Raw genomic sequence first — 12,928 nt, 5'->3', positions numbered from 1 at the left:
CAGGCTGCAGATTGGGAGCTGGGTGTTTGGGGAAGAGGAGGAAAGGAATCTGAGGTAGACCAGCAGAGACCACAGACCTGACTGTCAGTTGGGTTGGGTTGGGTTTTTCCAAGAGACAAAGGGCACCCCCTCCACACTCTCTCTTTTCCCCGTTGCCCTATGTGGAGATATATTGGCGCCCTGCATGCAGGTGGGCTTCTTGCCACTTTTGGCTTTATTTTCTCAGCAAGAACCACCTCTGGGCAAATTAGTGATGGACTCCTTAGCCCTCCCCTCCCACTTTCAGCACTTTTTCCCCTCCTGCTCTCCGGTCAACTGAATAGGCTTCCTGTCCTTGGTCTGTCTCCTGATCTTCTCAGCTCTCCCCTCTTCCCAGGGCAAGAGCACCTAACTTAGAGACCCCCGTGGGTAATTTCCATGTACCCTTGGAAATTATGGGAAGTCACTGTGGAGTCTTCCGGTGTCCCTCCATGTGCAGCTGCCTGCCTGACCTCTGGACTGCATTTCTCACAAGGGGCAGTGAGGTCCCTCTGCCCTGGGGCTGGGAGCTGACGCCAACGCCAGGCAGGCCTCCCCCTGCCACTCAGTGGGGCCCTGCTCCCAACAGCACTGTCGCTCACACAGCCAGTGCCAAACACCATTAGGACTATACATCTGTGGCCAATGTAATGATGTATTTTAAGACCTCATAAAATGACTTTGGCTCATTGGCTGTTCTGTATTAACCACACTACCATTTCCCTCTCACAGTAAAGGCAAAGGGAGGTAGCCTTTATGATGCAGCGGATCTGTGTTTCAACCATGCTGTTTGAGTCTTCTCCCTAAGAAAAGGGGGCGCTCTTGTGCCCTTTCTTGATTATGGCCACATTGCCCTTCCTTTCAAGTGTAGCAGAGGCAAGCATCAACTTGTACCATAGAAGGAAACTGAAGCCCAGAGTAGGTAAGGACTTGCCAGAAAACTCAGCCAGGAAGAAAAAAGGCTGACTGACCTTCAAGGCCCGCCTTATGCATTTTTAGTTTATGCATTAGTTGGGCAGAGCATCTTTGTCACCAAGAAAGCCGAGGCTCCGTGAGGGTCAGCAGCCTTCCTAGCTCACGCAGACCGTATGCAAGAGATGCAGTGTCTCTGGGTGTCTCTCGACACACACCTGTCGAGCCACCCTGCACAGGAAGTTAGAGACGAGTTACCCAGGCAATATCACACCTGGGTGTGTCTGTTCTGAAGCCTGAACCTTTCCACAACTTAGTACCGCCCCCCTTCTGATGAATAACATGGCAGTGTCCACTCTCCAAGAATTCCAGGCCTCCCTTAGTAACAGCCCTTCCTGCTAGGATGTCCTTTGCATACCTGGCCTGAGTGACCCATTCCCACTTATTCTGACCCAGGTGAGAGATGAGAAAACAAAGACCTTTTTAAATCAAAATCCCAAGGCAAAAGTCCCAAGACACCTCCACTCCCTCACTGGCTCATCCAGCCCTTCCCAGCTCAGGCAGCACCTGGTTAAGGGGATCCAGCCTCAGCTGCTGGTGAGATCAAGGGCTGTGTGACTATGGAGGGCTGTGCATGTGTGTGCTGGGAGGTAACATTCCAGTGGGTGCCCCCACTGTCATTCATTCCACAAATGAATGAGTGCCCACTTGGCCAGGGCCCACTCCAGGAGCTGAGGTTAAAAGCAGTGAACAAAACAAGTTTCTGCTCTCAGGGATTTTATATCCTAATGAGTGGGAGACAATAATATGGATGAAGAGATACATCGTAAAATTTCAGGCAGTATCACATGTTTGAAAAAAGCAAAGTGGAGTAGTGGGAAAAGAAGGCTGTTGTAGAGAGGATGGTTGTGAGGCCTCTAAGGGGGTGGCATCCGAACAGAGACCTGCAGGAAGGGAGGGAAGGAGGCAGGATGGCTGAGCCTGAGTGAGGGGCAGAGTGGTGGGAAAGGAGGTTGAGGGGGACCAGCAACCAGATCTGCCAGGCCATGTGGGCTGCAACAGAGGAACTGGGTTCTATTCTAACTGTGATGGGACAACACTGAGCATCCAGAGGCTCACTCAGGTGGCCATGTGGTAGCTGCACCCAGAGGGGGTAAGAGGCAGAGAGAGCAGGCGGACCTCTGGGACCTGCTGCAATAGTCCATGCAGGAGACAATAGCAGCTTGGGCTCCAGTGGAAGAAGTGGCAGATAATCAGATTCATAATCTATTTTGATGGTAGAGCTGATAGGATTTGCCAATGAAAGGTAGGTCAAAAGCAATTCATGGTCTGTGGGGAGTGTGTGCGGATGGGTGATGGTACCACCTACTGATATTAGAATGCAAGGGGAGGGGAGTGAGCAAGAGTTTCATGCATGTGAAGTGTCAGATGCCCACTAGACATCCAGGTGGGCATGTCACATAGACAGGCATTTAGATGAATCTGGGTTGAGGACAGGGGCCAAGATTGGAGACAGGATTTGGAGAGCCATACACATATGAGATCATTAGTGCCCTGGGATTGAGTGAAGTCCCTAAGGAGTGGCTGTGGATGGAGCAGGGGAGGAAGCAGAGTCCACCATTGAGAAGCAGGGCAGGACAGAAGTCTGTGAAAAAGACAGATGGAATGGTCCCTGTGAGACAGAAAGAAATCTAAGAGAGAGGTATGTCCCAGAAGCCAGGTGGTGGTCTTTCAGAGAAGAAAGGAAGGATGGAGATCAGTGCATCAGATGCTGTTGCCAAGTAGAACAAAATGCGCCTGAGTGTTGGCCATTGGATTTGGCAACCTGGAGCTCATGGGTAACTGTTTCAAGGGGGTTCAGTAGAGTGATAGTAAAAAAGCCTCATTTGAGACATACAGAGACTGAGTCTTTGCCAAAGGCCACACAGCCAGTAACTAACTGGGTGGGAGTTTAAACCCAAGCCCTGGCTCCTAAACACTGCAACCCACTGTCACCATGCTCACTTCTAATGGCGGTGGAACTGATTTCGACCCACCCTTCTTTCCTTTGCTTCAGTCCTTCCATATTCATAAGTCTGCTTCTGTTTTCACATTTATTCTCAATATCATCACAGGCAACTAATGTGTTTTCATTTGAACTAAATAAAATGGGTGTTTTAGTAGGTCAAAAACACTTGAATATTGGTGAATGGTATGGTTTAATGGGAAACAAACGTACAAAGTACTTAGCATTGTGCCAGGCACAAATAAGTACCCAATAAATGCCAGCGATGACTTTGCATCCCAGTCACTCCTCTGTTGGGGTGCCGTTTCACCTTTCCTGATGGAAGAGGTCAGCTCAGAAAAGCCCAAGCCCTTTCCCAAGGACTCGGTCACCAAGCAGCGCAGCCAGAAAGCAGCCGTTTCCTGAGGAGACTCTCTCGGTTATACCAGCCTGCAGCTTGATCTTTGGAAGAGAGGGGGACCAAGCCCTCTGTCCTGACCCCTCATGGAACTTCTGGAAACTCAACCCCCTCCCCCAAAGCCCCCCTATACCTTTCCTCCTACCTAGGGTAAGAACTCAGGGAACCAGCATCTTGGGGGAGACAAGAAAAAATATGCCCCTGAAGGGCTGAGTCCAGAGATAGCCTGGGAGGGAAGGGATGCGGCATTGTCCATATAAGGACATGTTCTCCTCTCTATATGGAGGCCCCCTGCACCCCCCACTGCCATCTTCCTCCCCACGCTTCTTCAGGGCACAACCAGACCAGCAAAGGGCTCCAGCCCTGGGGCCCAGATCTAGAAATGGAGTTCAATTTCATCACCAACTGATTAAAATAGACAGAAAATACAAGCTGCTCTTAAACTTTTATTACTATTATTTTTATCCCCTGGGCAGCTGTGTGAGCACAAAGCTGGCTTTGATTAAGCACATGGTCCTTCCAGCCCACTCCTTGCTGTGGTTCTCACAGAGGTCTAGTGGCTTGTGGTGCACGCACAGCCCCCAGGGGGTGGTAGCGGGGCGGGGGGTGGCTGCAGGGGAAAGAGGGGCTCTAAGTCAGGAGCGCGCCTGGTTTGAAAGGAAAATGAACCCTTTCCTCGTGGCCACATGGACAGATAAGATGCACAGAACTTCTAAAAACAAGGCTCAAAGCCCATGGCAGGGAAGTGCACTCAAATGTCAGTGTAAAGCCTGCACCCAGGAGCCAAGGACAGAGGCAGGGGCTGGAGACGTGTGGTGGGTGCCGGTCAGGGAGGGCTTTCTGAAGGTGGGCAGTGCTAAAGCAGATCTGGAAGGAGGCGAGGAATGTGGACAGGAGGGACGGATTAACAGTAAACGATCATCTTTCTGCCGTCCAGAGCACTGTTGCAGGCATTGTCTTTGGAGCCCTATAACACTGTGAGGCAGAGAAAATAAATGTCGTCCCCTTTGTACAGCTGTGGAAAGAGACACCCAAGGCAGTTGGCGTTATTTGCCCACAATCCCAAGAGTGCAAACGAGAACCCTCCCCTGTCAGTCATACTCTGATGGTGTTTAGAAGCAAACCCAGCACAACCCGCCAGGAGAGCAAGAATCTTGGGCCCTATTGCCCTTCTTTCAAGAACCCAGGAAAACTGGGTCTCTCATCGTTTACTTGCTTATGCCTTGGTTTACCTATCAGTTAGAAACAAACAATAAAGACAAAACAAAAACCCTGATCCTTCTTTTATCTCCCTCCTCTGATGCCCCAGAACTTGCCAGGAGAAAAATGGCAAAGAGAACGCTGGAGCCAAAGATCACAGAAACGTCTATATGTGTTCTGCCCTCTCCTCCTTGTCCTTAAAAAGGGAGAAAACAAACAAATTGCCAGCACACCTTTCAATTGCTGTTGGTGCTTGGCAGAAGTGCTGGTCATGAAAGGCGGACAGTTGGGAGGGCCTCGGACCAGGGAAGCATGGACCTCCCCCATGCTCCCGGTTTGGGAGCCCTAATGCCCCGTATGGAGGGGAGCACTGACAGGTTTTCCTGTGTCTTGCAATAGTCCCCGATACGCTCTCTCCCTGAGCCCCAGACCCACTCCTAGACACACACACACACACACACACACACACACACACACAGCCTAAGAAGAGAGAGCAGTTTTCAACCTAGCAACATATTAGAATCATGTGGAGCTTTTGGATAATATTGACACCTGGCCCCATCCCAGACCCATTAACCCAGGATCTGGGGAGTGTAGTACTTGGGCACAGGTACTTCTAAAGTGTAGCCAAGGTTGAGACACAGAGGTTGACAAATAGGCACTGAGGATTTTTCTGTAGCTGCGAATGACCACCAGGCCTGGGGGAAAACCCAGTGTGAGAAAATGAAGTCATCCTCTTCCCATTGTTCTCTCTGCTCCTCTGCCTGTGTGCACGTGGACCCTGGTGTGTGAGCCACCCGCTGAGGGGACAAGGTGCAGGCGGTGTCGGCTGCAGGCGGCGGGGACCCCCGGCCCACTGGCTGGGGCCTCTTGCCCTCACGGAAGGAATGTGGTAGAAGGACGACGTGCAGTGGGGAGCGGAGGCAGCAAAGGGGCCTGGGCCTCAAGTGCTGCCTAGAAGGATCCCTCCAGCTGCACTCCCTCAACCCCAGCCCCGTCACAGGCCGCCCCGAGTTCTGCTTAATCACTCCTGTAGTGGCACGTGTATCGTTCTGGGCGAGCCCTGGAGACCTCTGTGCCTTGTTGCCGCTGTGAGCCCGGACAATGCCTGCCCCCGGCCTCCTCCCTGGATTGCCCAGCTAATAGGAAGTGGGCAGGATTTGTCTGGGCAGATCCACATTCTGGAGCAGGAAAGAGACCCAAATGCCTTCTAGGAGAAGCAGTGCATCCAGATGGGAACACCAGGACTCCCTGTGCCAGCCCCTGGTTCTCTGCTCCCCGTGCCCACCCTAAAACCCCAGGAGGGAGCATGTGTGAGCAGCCAGGACTGCCCACCCAGGAGGCGGGGAGAGCAAGAGAGCCCTTCCTCCCGGCGAAGCCACAGGAATGTGGCCGAAGCCTGCGCTGGAAAGTCCCGCCCGCTCCTTTCTTCCTCTCTTCGGGAGCAGGAAAAGGATGGACAGGAAGGGGTTCTGATGGGCAGGCTTCCTCACAGCACGAACCCTGAAGAAAGTTCCCTGTGGGGAAAATGCTGGAGCGTAGTGATAGCTGTCGGGCCAGCTGCTTCTTATCTGAGGCCCTGGGTGGTTTCCCCTCAACTTCCCAAAGTCCTGTCTCCTCAGGGCCCCGTGAGGGCCTCTCTGGCCCACCTCGGCCCAACGCAGGGCGATGCTACCTGCCGCCCTGACAAAGGAGGGTTTCCCTGATGTCACCCATGGTGTGCGTTCCCAGGAAGAGGGAGGTGGAAGAGAGGCCTGAGGATTTGTGCGCTCATCTCGCAGCATTTTAGCTCTGCCCACAGGCTGCAGCCATGGGGTTTCATTGGGTCCCCTGTGGGGAGGGGTCTGGAAGCCCCGGAGCAGGTGAGGCATGCCGGCCACCTGCTCACAGGTCTCGGTCAGGTGTGGAGGTTTGATGGTCAGCATCCATCTGTAGAAGGAAGTCCAAGAATCAGAGGCCACAGCTGCCTCCAGACCGTGAGCCCACGGGCAGGACCCTCCCTGTTCTCTCCTTCCTCTGTACAAGAGACCTCTCCACACAGAGCAGACTTCAGGAGATCCATAATGTTTACCCTGCACCAGTCAACACCCAGGAAGGGATAGGATGGGGAGAGGTGCACTGAGGGGCGCTGACTCTCCTCCTGTGCTGCGTGAGGCGATTGCTGGCAGCAGGGGCCTGCCGTGGAGGGGAAAGTGTTAACTAGCTCCCAGGGTAGCCTGTCCGTCCATCTTGCCCAGGCGACTGCGCTCTCTGCCTGATTTATAAGGCCCAGTGCAGCGGCGCTCCTTCTTTGGTGGTCTCGTGGGAGAAGGTCCCAGGGGCGCCAGGCGCAGGCTGCCCAGCAGGCACTGAAGGCCTCAGAGTGGGGCCAGGAAGGGGAGGAAGCTCTCATTTGGGTTGGGGTGGGATTTTCACTGAGATGCCTTTTCGGCTTGTTTCCTTGGGCAGCTGCCGACTGATGTGTGTGGTCACCTGTTTTGTTCCAGATGCTCCTGCCAGTGAGAATGCCAAGGCCCCCGAGATGAAAGCCCGGAGGCCCAAGAGCTCTCTTCCTCCTGTGCTGGGAACAGAGAGTAAGTACTTGTTCAGCTTTTCTAGGCAACCCCAGGACTGATCGGGGTGCCTGGCCTGCACCCGATCGCCCCGTGAACTCCCGGAGATGGAGCCACTGGCCCTTTCTCAGGCACCCCGTCTCCCCCGACCTGCCCACAGCCTCAGCGGGGGGCACGTCCACATCTGCCCTCAGTTACACCCGTGTCCTTTCTACTTCTCACATGACACCCATGAGAGCTTCTCCCGGGCGAGCCTTTCCTGCCGGTGGGTAGACCTTTGAAACTGGGCTCTGACCTTTTCACTCCTGGCTGGAGTGCCCAGCAGCCCCCCGGAGCCCATGGCTCACACAAGTGAACCCTTCACACCGTGTTGCCTGCCCTGGCTCACCTGCCACACGAGTACACGCACGTTCTGACATTGACCTCAAGCTCCTTTTTCTGAGTGCTGCCCCATCTCCTGTACTCCTAGTTTATACTGGAGCCAAACTGAGCTCCTCAGTGTATGCTGGACATCCCTGTGTTCCTTCCTTTACACCTTTGTTCTGGCACCTCTCTCATGGGACAGGCTCCCATGGAAGAGCCACCTGACCTCGGAGTCGTCCTTGCTCCATCTGAAAGCAATCCCCCTCCTATGAGCTCCCGTCGCACTCAGTTCCTCCCTCTGCCAGTGACTGTCTTCTTCCCACTGTCCTGGTGATGGGCGGTCGCCTTCTCCCCCGCACTCTGAGTTCTCTCGTGACTGCACACTAGCTCACTCTTCCTCTCTTGGGTCTCAGCTTCCCCTGGGGCCCACTTACCTGTAGCCATAAAACGTAGGGTCCACGGTGCTTTCACAGGCCCAGGAAAATCCGAACATCTTATAAAATTAGAAGAAAAAATAAACTTTAGGTCAAAGAAAATGTTTTAATTCATAGTATCAATGTATTCATCTTTATACCAACCCAATTGGGAATATGCAAGGGGGAACCCCCCAAAACTGGAATTTATTTATAAAAATTGTGTATTTCTTTTTACATGTTTAAACTTTATTCACAAAGTATTCTCCATTTGATGCAATACGCCTATTGAAACTATTTTTTAAGGTTTTATTGATTTCTTTTCTTAGGGAGAGGGAAAGGGAGGGAGAGAAACATCAATGTGTGGTTGCCTCTCGCACCCAGTAAGGACCTGGCCCGCAACCCAGGCATGTGCCCTGACTGGGATCGAGCCTGTAACCTATTGAGACTTTCTTTTCACCGCTGAAAACAGTTTTTGAACTCGTTGATTTTGATACCTTTTTAGTGCTTTCTGCCCATTTTTGTTTTGCCTCTTCCACATCAGCAAAACATTTCCCTTTGAGGACTTTTTCATGGGGAAAACAAAAAAAAAGGTGCTCGCGATGAGATCGGGTGAATAGGGAGGGTGAGGCACAAGGGTCATGCTATTTTTAGTCAAAAGCTGCTGAACACTCAGCGCAGTGTGGGCAGGTGCACTCATAAATCACCCACCATGAAGTGGGCAAACAAGCAGAAAGAGTCTTCAAAAAAAAAAAATTAATGGAGGCCAAACACAGCCTCTCACAACAATACCAGCTGGTTCACTGATACAGATGGGTTCCTAGAACACTCACCTAGTGGGGGAAGCCCGTACTACAAGGGGCCTGCCCTCTAGAGGATAATTCCAATTTTGGGGGGGTCCTGCCTCGTAATTTGTATGTGTGTATGTGGGGGGGGGCAGTGGTTTCTGTAGTGGAGGAGGCGGCCAAGGAAGGCAAATGTACAGAGTCCACAAAGTCTTAATGCGGCAGGCCTGGCTTCCCCTGCTGATTAATTCTTGTTCTGATTTTGTTAGAACTATGCTTTGAATCCTCCCGTCTTGACAGAGGGTATGGAATTTTTGAGCATTCCTCACAGGCTCTTTCTGTGTTCAAAATACAAACAAGATAAGCTTTTAAATACTCATACTAATAGAGGGAAGGGACTGAGCTTGATTAATTCGAAGACAGTTTCTTTCTTTCCATTACAACACAGTGTTCTGTGACTTAGTTTTATTCTTCTTCTCAAAGCATTGTATTTCCCTTCCTAGTGATGAGTCTGGGCTCCCTGCACTACACCAGCCAGGCCGTTGGGGATGCTCAGCCTTCAGTATGTTGGGTCTGCCTCGGATTATCAAGAGTGGATCTTTAATGAGTTGTTGGAAGTGCATAAACAGTTCTAAGAAAAACCTAGTAAACGTGGATTAATGATTTTTATCTTGCAAAAGGATGTCTTATGCCTGTGCTCTATTGGTTATGGGAAATGTGAGCAGAAGAGATGCAGGATCTTAGAAGAGCTTCAAGGACTTGTGAATTAGGGGTCTGGCTGGTCGTCCCTGGTCCTCTGGGAACAAGCAGGGTTGCATGGGCTTTGAGCTGGCAGGTCAGCACCTCCTGTTCTCAGCGCTGGTCCATCCATTCCAGGGAGGTCCTGAGGGAGGTGAGATGGGGTGGAAGGATTACTGGGAAAGAGAAATACAAGCTGGAGACAGTGAGCAGCCGGCCCGGGCTCTCTGCCCTGGAGAAGAGGGGGGTGGAAAACTCCACGTCGTCATCATCCAGTTCTAGGGCCAGGCCTCGCCGCCCTGGCTGCACGTCAGACTCACCTGGGGAGATGTGAAATCGCCGAGGCCTGGGCTGCACCCCAGACTAAGTAAATGAGACTCTGCTGGGGCTTTAGTGTCTGTTTAAGCCCTTGGGCCATTCCAGTGTGCAGTTGGTCAGGCTGGAGACCAGCTGTTGGGAGGGAAGCCCAGGGCCCTGTACTGCTGGTCTGGAGAAGCAGAGGGGTCTCCTCTACAGCCTCCAGTAAGAGTGAACACCCCAGGGCCCAGTCCTCAGGGTATCTCAGTCACCGCCCGTGCCCCTGGGAGCAAGATGTTCTGCTCCGCAGTGGGGAGGCTGGAAGCTTCAGTTCTTACCCCTCCAGAGGGAGCAGGAAAGGGGCTCAGTCCGCACTGCGCTTGGTGGCGGGTGTGGGGCTGTCAGAAAGTGCCCCATGTCTATAGAAAATGAACACCTTCGCGACTGGATTGACTTTAGCAGACGCTGCTTGTGTGCTGACGGGGAATTTTGCTGTACGTGGAGAGCCTTCACGTTAGGGTTACAGATGTACATCTTGCCCCCAAAAGAATGGGAATGTGCCTCCATGAGTAGCAGTGGCCACTTGGAATTCCTCTGCTGGCCCACCCACCCAGACTCCTCCCAACCTGGTTCCCCCTGAGAAGGCAGTTTCCCAGAGACAAGAAGTGAGGGGGGCACCTTTTAGGTCTGCACTGCTGTTCTTTTCTCAGTGGGGGTTAGTTTGTATTCTTTATTAACTACATAAGTTGTGTATACCTGCACTCTTGTTTAAATATTATAAACAATATCGAAATACATCGAGTACATTGTGAAAGGCTGCAATATTGGCATATTTACGTATGCCATTATGGCATGCAATCTGCACACCTCTGCAACTTGCTTTCCTCCTCTCAGCATCTCCACCCCCAGTCCCAGATATCGCTGATCGCGTCAGAAAGCCCACGGACCCGTGTCCCGGAGTGGCCTGGCTGTGTATGTGTGTTCATTTTGCTGAGGGCTGGGAAGTACCTAATCCAACCAGGACACCCATCCTTCCTGCCAGTGGCCGAGGGCAGGCTGAGTGGTTTTCTTGTTAAAGACTGTGGCCAGATCCTTTTCTGCATGCCCTCCCCACCACAGCTGCCACGTCCAGTCCTGGCAGTGAGCTGTCAGTGTGAGTGGACAGCACTTGTCCGCGCTGTGGCCTGAGAGCCCAGGGAGCATGGCCACAGGGGTGGAAGAAAACTGACAGAAGAACGTGTGAATCCGTGAGACCCCAACTCACAAGTACAGGAGTGTGGATGGGGTTGTGTGGGGAGATTTAGGGATATGGGAGACTCTGGTCCCGTTTGGGAGGAGAGTGTGGCTTGGTTGTAGAGGGATGATAACATGTTGGAGGGAGAAACTGCAATGTGCTAGAATGAATCTCATGAGGGTACACAGCTCCAAGGACCACCTGCTTATCCTCCAGAACAAGCATTTATTGAGCACGTGCCTCTTAGGCTCTCAATCCATGTCACTTCAGGCAACTCTCACCTTTCTGAGTTGTTCCCATTTTACAGATGAGCACAACTGAGCCTCGGAGAACAAAATTTTCCTCCCCAGGGTTTCACAGCGAGTAAGATGTGGAACTGTGAGGCCAGCCCTGCGCTGTGTTTCGCTGTGTTCCAGGCGCAAACACCCTGTGCCTGGCCGTAGTCTCAGAGCCCCACACGTTGTGCTGCCCGCATAGGCCTGGCAGTGCTCCTGTCTGCGCACTGCGGGGCCAAGGCCCGCCCATCATTACGGCTGAGGGCGAAGGAGGGGGCAGCTGGTGAGCTTCCCTGGACCTCGAGACCTGTCAGGGCGGACGCTGCATGCTCTCCATGGAAACTTTTAAATAACTTTCTGTGATACGACTTCAGATTTGCAGAAAAGTTGCAAGAATAGTAGAATAAACTTGTATATATTTACTTAGATTCACCAATTATTTACAATTTGTTCCATTGTTTTATCATTATGTATATTTTCATATATTCAACTATATATGTATTTATAATAGGTCATATATATACATATATACTATGTATATGTTCACATATTCACCATTCATCATATAGATACAAGGGGGACCCAAAAAACCGGAATTTATTTATAAAAATTATGTATTTATCCTTACACGTTGAAACGTCAGTCACCTTCAAATTACTCTCCATTTGATGCAATACACCTATCGAGACTTTTTCCACTGCTTAAAACAGTTTCCAAACTCACCGATTTTGATTCCTTGTAGTGCTTCTGCCATTTTGTGTCTCACCTCTTCCACATCAGCAAAACGTTTGCCTTGAAGGACTTTTTTATCTGGGGAAACAGAAAAAGTTGCTTAGAGAAAGATCAGGTGAATAGGGAGGGTGGGGCGCAGGGGTCGTGCTGTTTGGGTTAAAAACTGCTGATCCTACTTAATGTTTTGAGGTATCTCCACACTGCTTTCCACAGCGGCCGCGCCAGTCAGCACGGTGTGGGCAGGTGCACTCACAAATCACCCACCATGAAATGGACAAACCCCATCAAAGAGTCTTCAAAGCAGATTCACTGAAGCCAAACTCGGCATCTCGTAACACCAGCAGCTGGTGCACTGATACAGATGGGCTCCTAGAACGCTCACCTAGCAGGGAAGCCGGTACTACAAAGGGGCCCACCCTCTAGAAGATAATTCTGGTTTCTGGGGGGGGGTCCCCCCTTGTACACATATCATTCATGAACAAATTAGAGACATCATACATACCCTTGACCTCTAAATATCTCATCATGCCTCTCCTAGGAACATAACCCCGATGCAGTTATTAAAATCAGGAATTTTAACATAGAACCAACACTGCTATCTAATCCACATCTGTACTTGATTTTTGTCAGTTGCCCCAATATCTTTTATGGCTGGTTTTCCCCTCTCGATGGGTGTTTAATGGCAGCACTCACAGAACTTCATCGACCCCTCCGCCCCAGAGCAGGTCCTCTCCTGCCTTTGGAGAAGGAACAGGAGAGAAGTGCACAGGCCGGAGGAAGTCGCCAAGACTCCTCCCCAGGCAGAGCGGGTGTGGGGAGGAAGCCTGCTCAGGCACAGGGTGCAGCCACATAGCCACTGGTGCTAGACAGCAGGGTCCAAAAGTCTGGGTTCTATCACCAGCTGAACAAATAGGCCTGGTCAGAGGCCTTTGTCCTGCTGGACCTTGCTCTCCTCACCTGCCAATCTGGGACTTACTTCGGCTAACCCAGGCTTTTCCAGCTCTGAT

At 51.6% G+C, this 12,928-nt stretch overlaps 1 protein-coding gene across 4 annotated transcripts in view; it reads left to right on the top strand.

Annotated features, from left to right (window-relative positions):
- Positions 1-12,928, top strand: part of MYLK (myosin light chain kinase) — a 184,361-nt gene that overhangs the window by 111,522 nt on the left and 59,911 nt on the right. For all 4 annotated transcript variants that reach the window (XM_037132246.2, XM_037132229.2, XM_053663093.1 and 1 more), the window contains one exon: positions 7,019-7,105. In XM_037132246.2, coding sequence (XP_036988141.2) covers positions 7,019-7,105 — 87 coding nt within the window. The remainder of the gene's footprint in view (positions 1-7,018; positions 7,106-12,928) is intronic.

Source organism: Artibeus jamaicensis, unplaced genomic scaffold (assembly GCF_021234435.1).
Source record: "Artibeus jamaicensis isolate MK-2021 breed Jamaican fruit bat unplaced genomic scaffold, CSHL_Jam_final contig_3126, whole genome shotgun sequence".
In the NCBI taxonomy this organism is placed as follows: Eukaryota; Metazoa; Chordata; class Mammalia; order Chiroptera; family Phyllostomidae; genus Artibeus; species Artibeus jamaicensis.
The sequence above is the reverse complement of the archived record's forward strand: the minus strand, read 5'-3'. Positions and strand labels throughout refer to the sequence as shown.